Raw genomic sequence first — 14,499 nt, 5'->3', positions numbered from 1 at the left:
CCAGGGGAACCTTTAGAACTTCCTAGACAATCCCTTGTGCCAAGGTCCGCTAAAACCTCCTCAGTGACAACAGAAATCATGAACAATACCCTTAAATTACCTCTAGAACCTGTTCAGGTGACCCCAGGACCCACCTTAAGGACCACCACAAGAACACATGAAACACCTGCAGAGTCTCCTTAATGACAATTTAAACATCCTAAAGGAATATTAGAACCACCTCAATGACCACTGACCTAGAGCTTAAACAATAGGAAATAAGAATCCCAATGCGGATACGTGTGGAGACAGAAAAGGTTAAACTAGGTAAACAAGAACAGTGACAGAGGCAGGAAGGAGCAGCTGAAACACACAGGCAAAGCAGGAACTTTAACAATCCTGGGCTTAATGAGGGAATGAGGTACAGGTGTGCAGTGAGGTACAGGTGTGCAGTGAGGTACAGGTGTGCAGTGAGGTACAGGTGTGCAGTGAGGTGCAGGGCAGGTGACTCTGAGGACATCTGGTGGACAAGTGGGGAACTGCACGTTCTGGAAATTTGGAGAGGAGGAGCTGGAAAGTTCTATATTTTTGTTATCAACAATTTGTTGTCCAAAAAATATTAAAACCGAAACCACTGCTGTGTTTTAATGTGTCTCTGAACAGTGTCTGACTCCCCTCCTCTGTCTGTGGCTCTCGGCTCTGATCCCATTGGTTCCTACTGGAGATGTAAATCTTTAAAAACACATCAGAAATATATAGTTTCATGTTTAATAAAGACTAAAACAGTGGTTCACTGAAGTTGTTAGGAAACAAACAGGAGGAAAATGTACATTTGTAGAGGACTACTTTCAGTGGCGGACTAACCCACGTTTGGAGTATTTGAAGGAAACATTATGTCCAGATTATATTTTCTGTTAAAATAATGAAGAAGTGCTGTTTTATGTCAAAAACACTGATACAGAATCTATCAGTGAATTGTTGTTGCACTACGATATATTCTTACAGTGACTCCAGCGTTATTGAACTGATTTTCTGGTTCTGTTTAGACTCTGACGGACTTGTTAAAAGCCCAGGGAAAGTCCTGGTCTGGTTTAATACAGCTGACGTTCACAGTGACTCCAGACACAACCTGTTTATTTACGTTACAGTTAAATATCATCTTTCCCTTGCTTTGGATTTTATCCAAATCCAGCAGAAACAGATGTAAATTAGCATTCATGCTACCATCCAACATGTTTACATTGTGTATTTTGTACTTGTACTGTACTTGTTCCTATTAAATAAACAAATAAATAAATAACCACGCTGCCTCCTCTGTGTTTGCCTTTTGCCTCTCCTCCTCATTGGAGCATTTAGCCGCAGTGACAGTGTTTGGTCGGAGGAAGGATCTGGTCGGCGTGGAAATGCTGAGTGGAGCCATTAACTAAGAGTTTCCTCCATATAAACCCTCCACCGCTGCTTGTCTGCTGCTTCCCATCAGCGCTGACACCTGCTCTTCACTGAAGTGTGCTCCACCGAAACCAAACCTCCTCTTACCCGTTACCCATGATCCTTTACTTGTTTGTTATGTTGTTCGCCGGGTGATTATTATCATTCATTATTCAATAAGGGGCCTGAAAACACTTTTATAAAGACAGAACGAGAAACACATTTTATACATCATATATATCATATACCAGAATGATATTAGAGACTGAAGCCATGTTAGCATTTTGGCTAGCAGGGGTGTGGAATATATAAAAACTGTTGCTATCCATTAGATAGACAGAATGATAGATAGATAGATAGATAGATAGATAGATAGATAGATAGATAGATAGAGGTAGTTGGCTGCTCACCACACATATAGTAAATATAAAAAGACTAAGAGCTAAGCTGATAAAAGAACAAGAACCGTAAATACAATAAGAGCTGTGATCTTCTCTGCTGTCATCAGAGGGAGCAGTGAGTCCTAGTGACGAGAGCAGCTGTGATATAACATAAAGAGTCAGTCCATCTCTGGACATGTGGATTAACATGTGAACAAGTGGAAAGAAGATGTAAGATGAACAAAGCGTCACAGTGGAAATGTGGCCAGTAAAATTATATCTTATGTTTTGTGAAACGTTGCAAATGTTTTATGCAGAACGACAAACTACATGTTGAAATCTACTGACGGGTAAATATCAAGCTTGTGGACGTTTTCAGTTTTAATCCAGAGGTCCAGAGAACAACATGTCCTCCGAATGAAACCACTAAACACGTCGTTCGTCCGTGTTCTTTAGAGCGACTCCCTCCATCCCCCCGGACCTCCCTCCTCCCTCCATCCCCCCGGACCTCCATCCTTCCTCCTGCTTCGCACCGAACGCACACGATGTTTTGTAACCTGTGAAAACTCCCAGCTTCACCTCAAAGCGCAGAAACGTTCGATTATCTGGACTGAGCAGTAACCGTGGTAACGCATCAGCAGTGTGAGGGTTTGATCCGTTGTGCTGATTTTCATGTGAACGTGTAAATGTTGTGCAACGGCCGTGCAGACAGTCGTCCTCTGCAGGGAGGTCAGAGGTCAGAGGTCAGAGGTCAGGGCGGAGCTTCAGTGTGTTTTGCACAGTGTGTCACTGCAGTCAAGCTTTTTCAAATGATTAGTCACTTCAGTCATTTTAAGATGTTTAAGACATTTCTCAGCTCAGTTGTGAGGAGTTTTAAATCAGTCTACTTTATTTATTGTTTTTATATCATCAATGAAAATAAACAATATAATGATAAAAAAAAATTTGGAGGCAATTTGACTAAATCTGATTCATCGTTTAAGTTTCACATAACAAGAAATTCATGAGTTTGAGATTTTTTAATAAACTTTTAATTAACTTAAAATAATAATACATTTGTAATCACTTGCACATGCAAATTTATAACTTTTGTGAAACATATTTTTTACAAATAATAAAGTTTCACATGTTGAATTTAATTACATACTGTATATTTAGAAAAATAATAATATATCCGCACATTTCATATATCTTCATATGTGATAATTTCATGATATAAACACATGATTTTCAGACATTGCATATGAAAACATAAATTCCACATTTTACATTTTACATTTGATAAATAACATGTTTTATAACAAGTCAAACACATGTAATAAAACCATCGACAGGCACATGAGGCTTTTGGACATTTTACCTTTGAAAACAGGAATTTTACATGTGTCTTATATCTGTGTCTCACTGGATGTTTGTTGATGATAAAAATACCTTGAACATGAATGTTTAAGGAGGAAACACTGTCAGGACGACTCGCTGGTGTTGGGACATGATGTGTCACCCGGGGAATCTCCACGGTAGTAAAGCGGTGATGTCGAGGCGGAAGCAAAACATCTATAATAGATTTATCTCCAGACAGTTGGAGCTTCAAGCTGCTGGAAACAGGGTGGAAAGGTTGTTTTTTCCTGCTTGTTTCAACTGGAAAACTGTTTCTTTCTAAACATATATATTTGACAGAATCAGCATCCACTCCTTTAAAATCCTATGAATATATACATTTACATCAGATCTGGTGTAAATCTATTACATACCTGAAAACTGAACAAGAGTCCCTCAAGAAATCATTTCAACATTTCATATTTCATCATATTTCACAACAAAATCTCAACCTTAATTTCACCTTTTTAAAGGGTTTATTCTTTGAGGGGTCTTTTTAAATGAAAAGACTTCTGGCTCCCATATAAACCTCCAAGGATTAATCAAATGATTTTAAAGGGTCGTGTCTGAGTAGAAATGAGTAAATTAACAAACAGCTGTAGCAGACGGCTGAAGGAAGGACACATGCTCAGAAGTTGAAGTGTCTCTTTAACGGTGTCCTGACAGCGATCACCGTCACTGCTGATCTGCTCTCGTCCAAAAGGCCTCACACCTTCCACCTGTGAAATACCAGCTCCTAAATGCCACAGAGACGTGAGCGTCTGTCTGTGACTCAGCTGCCATGGCGACACGACAGTAACCTCCCGCTGCATGGCGCTGAAACATCCTCATCAGCTGACGGCAGTGATTACCTTTCAGATTACACCCAGGCAGAGAACAAGCTCCTCTATTGATCTAAGTTTGTTTTATTTTTCATTTTTTCAAAGTCTTTGTGATCTCTGGTTTTCATAACGTAGATATGAATAAACTTTAATATCAGGCGATATAATTTCATTTAATAGAAACGCATCTATAGCTGGAGACGCTGCACAAAAGTTTTGGGCGGATGAATACTGTGGTTTGTCAAGAAATAGTTCCAGCACATAACTGTGGTTTTTACTTGTGTTTGTTTTGTCTTGAAACGAGATGCAGCAGGAGGATCAGTGTGGCAACTGTTTCCACCCGCTCCCAGTCTTTAAGCTAAGCTAGGCTAACCACGTCCTGACTCCAGCTCTGCAGTGGACACATAGACATTAGATTTATATCAATCTGCATTTTCAAAATGTGGAACTATTACTTGAAGTTTTGGGTTGTTGTTGAGGACACACAGTCTTCCTGTTTGTATCATGTCAGACATTTAGTTCAGAGCGGACGTCCTGCTCTTTTTAAATCACCTATTATTAAACTGGACTAATAAAGCCTTAATGAATCATCCATCTCTCCCTCCATCTTTGTATCACCCTCCGTGTGGACATGTTGACACCATCAGCTCATCTGTGTGTGTAGTATCCATGTATCTTCCATCCATCTTTAATCAGGTGTATCACTGTGTGTTTGCTGTATTTTGCTCCTCTGTGTATCGCTGCCATTTCAACAGGAAGTGGACGTGGCCCCCTTCAGCTTCTTCTTCTCAATTATTCAACACAAAAAGATCTAAATATTCAAAAAGCTGTGGGTTTGCTCTCCATGCAGAGGAACAGGCTGCAGGTCACTCTCATTAACTGAGTTTCAGAGTCTCGGCACGACTGAATCAAAAAGTCCACCGGGAGCTGGGGGAGTTTTTTGGGACTTTATCACAGATAACTCTGGTGACAAAATGTGTTAATGTCATGATCTACTGGTGGATCCGTTTACCTGTTCAACAACATTCACTAAGAGACAAGCAGCAGTTTAAATGTTTAGATAGGAGTCGGTCTCTTCAGCACCTCCACACAGGATGAAGCTGATTCAGATTCAGAACAGAGAGTTTGAAGCTTCTCAGCTCCTGATCAACAACCAACAAACACACATGCAGCAAATACTCTTGCATCCTTGTGTTGTGAGCAGCACATGTTTTCAAATGGATGAAGATGTTTTCTGAATTTGTTTGTGTTCTGACTATTTGCATGTGTTTTCTTAACTTGCTTCCACATAAAGTGTAAATATCCCTCTGCAGGAAAGAGCTTTTTGTCTTTAAGGATTATGTTGCTAATGAAAAACATGGTTGTATAATAAGTGTTAACGCCAGCGACAGCAGCAGAGACAGGAAGAATAAGGGGGGAGGGTGAGAAATCAAACAGCTGTAATTATAATAAGGAGGAGAGCGGCACCGCTGACTCCATTAACACCCCGAGCTTATTAACACCAACCACAGTGGACTCACAGAAAACACACAAACACACAAACACACAAACACACGTCAGCGGCTAAATGTCACAGAAACCAGCAGCAGCTGCAGGTTCATGTCTTTAACCTGTTTCTACACAATCGCACTTCAGATGCAGCTTCCACGGTGGCGCCCACACAGCTGCAGGTCAGCTGACTGATGTTAGCTCGCTGGTGACGCCCTTTCATTTCCAGGGTTAGCTTGTCATATAAAATGCCATGTATGAGCTAATGTGAGCATTTAGCAAACACTGGTGGTGATGAGCAGCGAGACAATGGAGGGTTAGTTGTTTGTAGAGAAACGTTTTGACATCAATATAGTTTATTATTTCATGTTAATAGTCTTTGTGTGTCTGTGGTGGTTAAATTAGTGTGTTACCTTTTTGATTTTAGTTTTTATAATAGACACCATTTTTGTTTTCACTCAGGAACTCAGAAGTTTTACCTGTTGGATAATTCAACAATATTCAAATCCATGAATACTGAAGGCCAAATATCTGTATCAGCAATGGTGGAAAGTAATGAAGTACAATTTTGAGGTACTTGTAATTTACTTTTTTCCATGTTATGCTACTCTATACCGAAATCTCAAAAAACCCTTTTGACAAACTAAATAAAACAAGTCATGTTGGTTTGTTTTTCTTCCAGGACAACGTGAGTCATAAACAGACGCCACTGATTAGATTTAAAACCTTCATTTAATTAGTGTAAATGTTGATTCACAGGACCAGACCACGACAACAGAGACAAAGCTGCATCCTCCTTCCTTTTATTCTCATGTTTATTGTTTAAAATGCAGCAAATCGCAGTATATTGTTCTCACATTAAGGGAAACAACAATTCTGAGTCATGTATTGATCCACATAAACAAAGTGTCATCATTTTAGGATTTTGGCTCTTTATCTGTTTGATGTTGACATCTGTATAATCACTGAAAGCTGTGTAGTTTTAGGAAAGTCCGACATTACAGTTGTGTTTTTAAAAATTAACTCTCTACCACTGCTGCCTTCAAGTGCCATCAGAAATATCTGACTATGAGAGGAAAGATTTATTCTTAATTATTAAAAGACATTCATTCATAATTTATTTGTAATTTATTTAAAATTGAATCAATAATGATTGAAGATGGTTGGTGTTTTGTTTTATTTGAGTTTTTATGTTACTTGCTAAAATACTTTTAATACATTTTTTTGTCTCTTTGTTCAGTAATTTAACTGCCAGTAAAACAACGCAAACCATCAAAGTGTTCTGTGTCTCTGCAGCAGTCTCTGGCTTTGTCAGTGTTTCTGCGGAAAAAATATTTAAATGTCCAACAAATGGCTCTGATAACAACTAAAAGTTTGGAGTTTACCAGCAGCACATGAATGCAGCATGTGACCTTTGTGTTGTGACACAGCCTGTCCTCTGTGAAAGCGCGGAGCGTCTCACGCAGACACTCAGAAACCTTTGTGACTTTCAGGATGAGGTTAGAGTCTCTTCTCCTGCTGCTGTGTCTGTCCCACACGGCAGCAGCTGGCGGAGAGGCGGTGCAGGTGGACGAACAGCTGACCGTCCAGCCTGACGTCTGGGCAGAGGTGAGAGCGCTCAGACACCTGGTGGTGGATCAGAGAGCAGAGCTGAACGTCCTGAAGACCAGACTGACGTCCAGCGAGAGTGAGCTGCAGGAGCTGAGAGGACAGCTGCAGACACTCAGCACAAACACAGGTAGATCAATGGGTTGTCATCAGCTGATTGACTGACTGATGGCAGTGTATTGATTTATGGTATTATGTTTCTCTTTTAAAGGAATAATGTGAATTTGTCTCCATTAATCAGCTGCTGACATGTCTAGTGTCAGGCGTTAGCAACATCTGATGTGGTGAAAACATTTACATATTTTGTTTTCCGTTTTCTCAGAGAGGTCAAAGGTGGCGTTCAGCGCCGCTCTGACTGATTCAGGGCTGCTGGGACCCTTCAACACCGACACCACCATCGTCTACTCCAATGTCTTCACCAACATTGGCAAGGCCTACAACCCTATCACAGGTACCAACAGAACCACTGCAAAATCTATATTTCTATGTTCTTGTACTTTCACATCAAAATGAAAAATAATAAATCACAATCAACTTTTCCTCAGGTATCTTCACAGCTCCAGTCAAAGGAGTCTACTACTTCAGATTCACCGGTATGGACTACCGCTCCGCCGTGCACATGGGTGCAGCTTTATATAAAAACAATCAGAGAATCATGCTGACCTATGAAATCAATGTTAATAATGGATATTTTGAACACATGTCAAATGGAGTGACTTTGGAGCTGGAGAAGGGCGACGTCGTCTTCCTGCGTCTGCCCGCAAACAAAGGACTTTACGACAACAACGAGAGCCACAACACTTTCAGCGGCTTCCTGCTTTTCACTTTGTAATCAACCATTAATGACACGTCGTGTGAGAATATTAAACAATCTGGCTCATTTCAAGGCTTTGTGATTTATTCATGATCCACAGATGATTAATCCAGATTACTTTTCATTTAGGACCATTTTCACTTTTATCCCAGCATGTACTACATGAGTTTCCCCTAGGGGATAAAGTATCTATCTATCTATCTATCTATCTATCTGTCTGTCTGTCTGTCTGTCTGTCTGTCTGTCTGTCTGTCTACCTACTTACCTACCTACCTACCTACCTACCTACCTACCTACCTATCTATCTATCTATCTATCTATCTATCTATCTATCTATCTATCTATCTATCTATCTATCTACCTATCTATCTATCTATCTATCTATCTATCTATCTATCTATCTATCTATCTATCTATCTATCTGATCAACTCAAAATGTTGTTCTGATGTTCTTGAATCTCTGATGATGTTTCTTCAAGGATCCTCTGACTTTACCATATTTTCTGTTATCACGATATTCATGATTGGACATTATGTAAGATAATATGTTAATGTCACATAGCATGCTAACACTAATGTTCACATTTAGCATTCATGTCATCGATCAACTCAGGATGGCTGTGGACTGTGTTGGTCACGTTCTTTGGTACAATGAAACCTCAGATAACTTAAGATACAGTTTAGTGAACTAATGTTTGGTAGTTTTCATCTTAAGCCTAAAGTTACAGCTTACCTCAATAATGTTAGCTTAAGTTTCAGACCCAAGCCTAATGTTAGCTAGCTGATAGCACACACAGTGTTAGCTTGTCATTTCATTGCCAATATATAAAGTCATATATGATCTAATGTTGCAAACACTGGTGCTCAGTCACAATGGAGGATAAGTTGTTGTAAAGACACGTGTTGACATCAATATAAAGTTTATTATTTTATTTGGTGTGGTGGTTCAGTCTTTTACCTTTAACAGTTTTTATAATAGATACACTGTAAAAACATAATCCTAATTTTTTGGAAAATAACTAAGTTTTCTAACAGTAATTTTCTGTTTTTTAGAATTGTGTACAAAAGTCTAAAATGACAGCATTATGCCAATAATAATGAATTACATTTATTTCCCATTTTTGTAAAGAAAAATTACTGTATTATTTCTACAGTATTTTTTCTGCTTTCTTAAATTACAAACAAATCTATTTAATGGACAGTAATTATCTGTAATTAAAAATGTAGCTTGTTATTATAAAGGTGAATGTCCATACGAACAATTTAAAGACTTTCTCTGTAATTTAAGGAAAATCTTATTAGTAAGCTAGCTGCTTATCAATAACCATTATAAATTATTTTTTACAGTTATAATTATTGTTTTTACCATTATTGTCATTATTATTATATTCGATCAAACAAAATGTCACTTTAAATAAACTTTGTCACTTGTCTTTCGTGCTTCATGGTTAAAATGTCTGTGTCACCTTCTGTTTGTACGTTTGTCACCAATAAAGATAAAATAAATGCTAATGCTAGCGATCCCCCCACTTGTTATTTTGCATTCTTATGAAATCCTAAAATTCATTCATCAATGAACAATGCCAGCAAGCTAGCTGCTAATGCTAGCAAGCAGAATCCACCTCGGGCCAGAACCAGACCATGAACATGACTCCACGTCGTACATACAGTCTCACATTAGGTTCAAAATGACTGAGCTTGTAAAGAGACCTTAACAAATAATTCCAATATTTGTAGTTGTAAATCAACATTTGTCAACCTGTAAAATAAATCTGCGTGACAAATTCAAGTTTGCGTATGTGAAACAATTGCACTTGTGTCAAAGAGATTTGTATTTGTTGAAAGTCTGAATCAAAACTCCACAAAGTGGAAATCTGTGTACAGAGATAAAGAGCAGGAAACTGTAACACTCAGTGTCAAAGTACAAAGTTTGATCCTCGTCACTTCAGTGTCACTGTGGGAACTTTTGACCAGAGTTTTACAGTTTTTTTCTCTGTATCACGACACAGATGTTGACAAATCCATTTCTTCTTCTACAGAAACTTAAGTGGCGTCCCTTCGTTGATGGTGTTTGATCAGTAAAATAAAATTTTTTCTCTGTAGAAATATTAATGAAACTTTCCGTAAATCTATTGTTTTCACACTTTATTTGAATTAGGATATTTTACTGTAATTTTACGGTTTTTGTTTGGCAGCCGCTGCTTCCAGTCATTTGACAGTTTTTTATGATTTTGCACCCGAGCAGTAGAATCAAACCTGTTTTTGTCCTTTTTTTCTCTAGTGGTCAAAATCATTAAAGCAGCTTTAAGAAGAAACATGTTCCTCAAAGTGAAATAATGGCTGAACAGTCGAACAGACCACTGAGTGGCTGCATCGATAGATGAATAAAATCAGACACAATCTCCATTTATTGTTCCCTTTTTAATAAAGTCAACATGAAGAAAAAAGCAGCAGATGAATGACGGCGTCTCACACAAACATGAGAAAGCTGTTAGATATAGAGGTGTTAACCACTGTAGTGTTTTACTGCAGAATAAACCAGGTTCATCTAATCCTCATGATGAAACCCTTGAAACTTGAACCAGTAAAAGAGACAAAAAAGGTTCAAAACAGCTGAAATTAAAGCCCCAGTTTTCCAGCCTGTTAATGGAACCAAATAAATTAATCCAATCCACTTAGTGAAACAGAGAACAATCAATAATTCATTCAGAGGGACCGAAAATAAAATAAAAAACTATTACAAAATCCTCCCAACAATCATCCATATTCAAAATATTCAACCTTATTTACAAAAAGCCAAAGTACAGTTTCCCTTTGGTGGCGTTTCCTTCCATAACACACATCTCTCAGTGTTTGGCTCTAAAGGAAAAAGCCCTTAATCAAGGCACCAAATACCAACCTGCCAGAAAGGCCCGAGGTGAACGAAGGGAAACGACCCTCCAGGGATAAAAGACAACACTACTTTGAACTGGATTCACCTTTACGTTCCTGGTTACTGCAGGTTCACGGTGTTGAGTCCGCTACAGGTGAGAAAAGGCCACAAAGGCTGAGAAGCAGAAGTAAGGTCAGAGGTCGGCAGGTAATGAAGCCATGTTGGGTTATGGCAATGAGAAACGCAAACGTGAGTGAAATTACCTTTTAAAATCTGTCTAAAAAAAATTAACTGATTGTCAATGAAACGATAATTAAACCCAACAGAATCTAATTCCATTAATTAAAATTAGTCTTTAAAAAAATTATGAAGTCTGTCTCTAACTACTGTGAAAAACAATCAGTAAAACCACTTTGTTAGTGCGGCACCTAAAAACAAACATATACAGTATATTTAATGAACAATCTATTCAACTAATAAATTTTAAATCATTGATTATTTATGTTATTGTTAATTTAACTGATAAAGTACCAGAATGCAATGGAGGGTTTCTTTACCGACTCATCCAAACAGGTTCCTTAAATGTGGATTTTCCAAAGTAGAACAAACTATTTTAACTTTGCTGTAACTTTATTTTTCAGGGGGCTGGAGGTTTGACTGAGCTCAGGACCAGATCTCTGAAGGGTCACTTCCTGTACCTGCTTCTACAGAACACAGAGTCCTGGACGTAGAGAAGTTCAGGAACCATCTGCTGCAGGAAAGTGCTAGCATGCTAACACAGACCACTGTTAACAGCTCCATGTGGAGGAGGACTCGGCCTCCTGTGTGATAAAGATGCTAATTCAGGCTCCAACAGAGGTTCAAGGTTCAACATCTGTAACTGGTTCTAATGATTGTCGTCATGAAGCTTTGTTGTATAGACACAAGCTCTGAGATGGTTCAGTTCGCCGTCGCAGCAGAAGAAGATCCATATTCCTGTCAGACTCGGACAAGAGTTTGAAATGATTAATGTAAAAGTTGAAGCTTCAGGAGGCTCCAGCTGATCGCCTCCAGATGTCACCAGGAGTTGGTGAGAGCAACGTGAGAACGGCCTCAGGTGCGAGAAGAAGACCCAGACTGAAGAAGTACACACTTCAGGACGTGCAGTTTAAAGGAACAGAACATGTTGTAAGCTAAATATGAAGCTACAGCCAGAAGACAGTTAGCCTAGCTTAGCACAAAGACTGGAAGCCACACAGCCCCTCAAAAACAACTTTACACTTTGGTTTTTGTACAAATGAAACAAATGAGATGGAACATTCTTTATCATTGGGAGGAGTCAGGCCAGCTGTTTCCCCCTGTTTCTTTATGCTAAGCTAAGCTAACTGGCTGTTGCTTCATATTTATCGTACAGACGTGAGTGTGGCATTAATCTTCGCATCTACCGCTCGTGTTTAAAGATCTGTTTTCTGATCAGAAAACCACCACCAACAGATATCAGCTGATACTAATCAGCACTGACCAATCAGAGCGTCCCTCACTGGTCGTGTGTTTACAGCTAACATGTCCTGACAGTCTCCACGAGCACGACACCAAACCTGAAACAGTCCGTCTACATCTCGTCGGCGTGCGCAGGTTTGGCCGGATCGTGGCTTCCTTTTCCGGCCGCTGACCTCAGACCAAGGGCGAGCGGTTCAATCTGCCCGGCAACAACAGATGAGCTGTTCCCTGTTCGGCTCCCCTCCTGGGCCGCGCCGTCAACGGCTGTAATTTCAGGGGTTTCTATTGGTTCTCGTGGGACAGCAGCGCCCTCTGGAGCTCCTGATTGGCTGAGGTCATAGGGCGGCAACGAGGAGTCAGAATGAACCGCCAGAGTCTCAACCTCGTCTGCTGCCAGGTGGGGGTGGGAGGGGGAGGAGGAGGAGGGGGAGGGGTCTGTCAGGATGTTTCTGGAGATAACTGGAAAGATCAGAAAAATAAATTATTAAAAACAAAAATGAATTTAAAAATTAAACAAACAGTTTTATTTCCTAGTTTATTCACTTCCTGATTCATTGGTGCTGGTCTTCACACCGTGACTCGTCTCTAAACTTTCTCCATACGCATCAACTTCTCCAGAAAGGTCATCAAGTTTCCAGATTAGTCTCGAAGAAGAAGCACGATGTTTGATAAAAACCATTTCAACAACAGGAAGTGACATCAAAGGGACCGACCTCCTGTGGGCCTGTAGTCGTCATCTGTAGACGAGCTGCGGCTGAATGGACTGAAACTCGGCATGATGATCAGACCCAGAGAGACCAGGATGATCTACACACACACACACACACACACACACACACACACACACACACACACACACACACACACACACACACATTAGAGAATTGTGAATTCATTCAGTAAACTTTCTTTTTAACTCCTGAAAAGCTCTTTTTATTGGTGGATTTTCAACCTGCTGATTCAGTTTTCTTCTTATAAAAAAACTACTTATTTACACACAACACACTTTTTAATATATTCATAAAGAAAACACAACCACAAGATTCATGCAGAAACACAGTAAGAATAAGAATATCCTCTTTCAAACAGAATCAGCTGCTCAGACAAGGAAAAATTTAAAAACAGACATTATGCAATAAAAACGTGCTCATACTAAAAATAACAATAAAAAGATGGGGACTGTAATCTGTATCAATTACTTCTGAATGATACTAACCCATAATGCACACACACACACACACACACACACACACACACACACACACACACTGTTTCCTACCAGTAAGCAGGTGCTGGTCTGGGCTCCTTTGCTGACCGTCTGTTTGATCAGAGACTGGAGCTGTCGCAGCTGAGCCAGCAGAGACCTGAGCAGCAGGAACACAGTCTGTTTACACCACGTTTCCTTCTCCCATCATTCAGCTGGCTGAGCAATAATCTGAACTCACGAGTGTCAAGTTCAACAAACAGAAAACTCTGTGTGAAACTAATGGAGGAATCTTCATTCTCAACACAAACAACCCCCGAGGGATGAAGTGAAGGCGACAAACTTTCCCTCCATAAACTGACATTTTTAACAACTAAATGAGAGTTTTTACAGCTGAATAAAGGGCAACTCGTCACATTTAGACATTTAAAACATCCAGACATCACTGGGAGCAGTTCAAATTATAAAATGATAATCGGGGCGGGGGGGCTGTTAAAGAAAGTGGAGTTAAGAAAGTAAGTGAATAAAACAAGCTAGATATTTAGTTGCTGTTACTTACATTTACCTACAGGCTCATTTTGCTTGTGCAACACCCAGAAAGAGAGATGTTAGCTACTGATGGAGTGAAGCAGGCAGACGAGACGTTCAGCTGACATCAAGGTAGAGAATATTCTGACAAACATCATATTACTGACCAGGTTTAATATCCGTAAATGTAAGGTGTTAAAACCAAACCCTCCTTTTGTTCCTTTAAAAAAGGAAGAGATCTTTATCTACCCATGTAATAGAAAAGCTTTTGCTCCAGATGCAAAATATTAATATCATTTTGAATTAATATACATAATTCATTAATGTAATTTTTTAAAATAAATTTTTTTCTGTACCACTTTCAGTTTGAATTTGATTATATATATTGTATAAACTTTGTATTTACCCTCTGGCTCTGTATAAACGTTGGTTTGTCTCAGTTACTGTTATTTTACTTCCTCTGAATCAGTCACTGTACACGAGCAACGTCGGCACATGAAGCTGAAAACAAAGACAACAGC

At 39.3% G+C, this 14,499-nt stretch overlaps 2 protein-coding genes across 2 annotated transcripts in view; one reads left to right on the top strand and one right to left on the bottom strand.

The window, feature by feature from the left end:
- The first annotated feature begins 6,899 nt into the window (after window positions 1-6,899).
- LOC111669803 (complement C1q tumor necrosis factor-related protein 3-like) lies at window positions 6,900-7,967 on the top strand. Its single transcript, XM_023426251.2, has 3 exons — window positions 6,900-7,211; window positions 7,404-7,532; window positions 7,627-7,967. The coding sequence occupies exons 1-3, from the start codon at window positions 6,968-6,970 to the stop codon at window positions 7,911-7,913; spliced, it is 660 nt and encodes a 219-aa protein (XP_023282019.1). The 5' UTR covers window positions 6,900-6,967; the 3' UTR covers window positions 7,914-7,967.
- Window positions 7,968-10,297: 2,330 nt separating this feature from the next.
- LOC111669800 (cyclic AMP-responsive element-binding protein 3-like protein 4) overlaps window positions 10,298-14,499 on the bottom strand; it is an 8,585-nt gene continuing 4,383 nt past the window's right edge. The window contains exons 8-10 of the mRNA XM_023426249.2: window positions 13,526-13,648; window positions 12,960-13,053; window positions 10,298-12,705 (exon numbers count right to left, since the gene is read on the bottom strand). Of these exons, the coding sequence (XP_023282017.1) occupies window positions 12,359-12,705; window positions 12,960-13,053; window positions 13,526-13,648 (564 nt within the window). The 3' untranslated portion in view covers window positions 10,298-12,358. The remainder of the gene's footprint in view (window positions 12,706-12,959; window positions 13,054-13,525; window positions 13,649-14,499) is intronic.

Source organism: Seriola lalandi, unplaced genomic scaffold (assembly GCF_002814215.2).
Source record: "Seriola lalandi dorsalis isolate HSWRI2012SDOR001 ecotype SW California unplaced genomic scaffold, Sedor1 jcf7180002054821, whole genome shotgun sequence".
NCBI classification, from domain to species: domain Eukaryota; kingdom Metazoa; phylum Chordata; class Actinopteri; order Carangiformes; family Carangidae; genus Seriola; species Seriola lalandi.
The sequence above is the reverse complement of the archived record's forward strand: the minus strand, read 5'-3'. Positions and strand labels throughout refer to the sequence as shown.

Coding starts and splice junctions, on each gene's coding strand:
- LOC111669803 (XM_023426251.2), top strand. CDS start 6,968: ATGAGGTTAGAGTCTCTTCTCCTGCTGCTGTGTCTGTCCCACACGGCA. Junction 7,212..7,403: donor GACACTCAGCACAAACACAG/GTAGATCAATGG, acceptor CCGTTTTCTCAG/AGAGGTCAAAGGTGGCGTTC. Junction 7,533..7,626: donor GGCCTACAACCCTATCACAG/GTACCAACAGAA, acceptor ACTTTTCCTCAG/GTATCTTCACAGCTCCAGTC.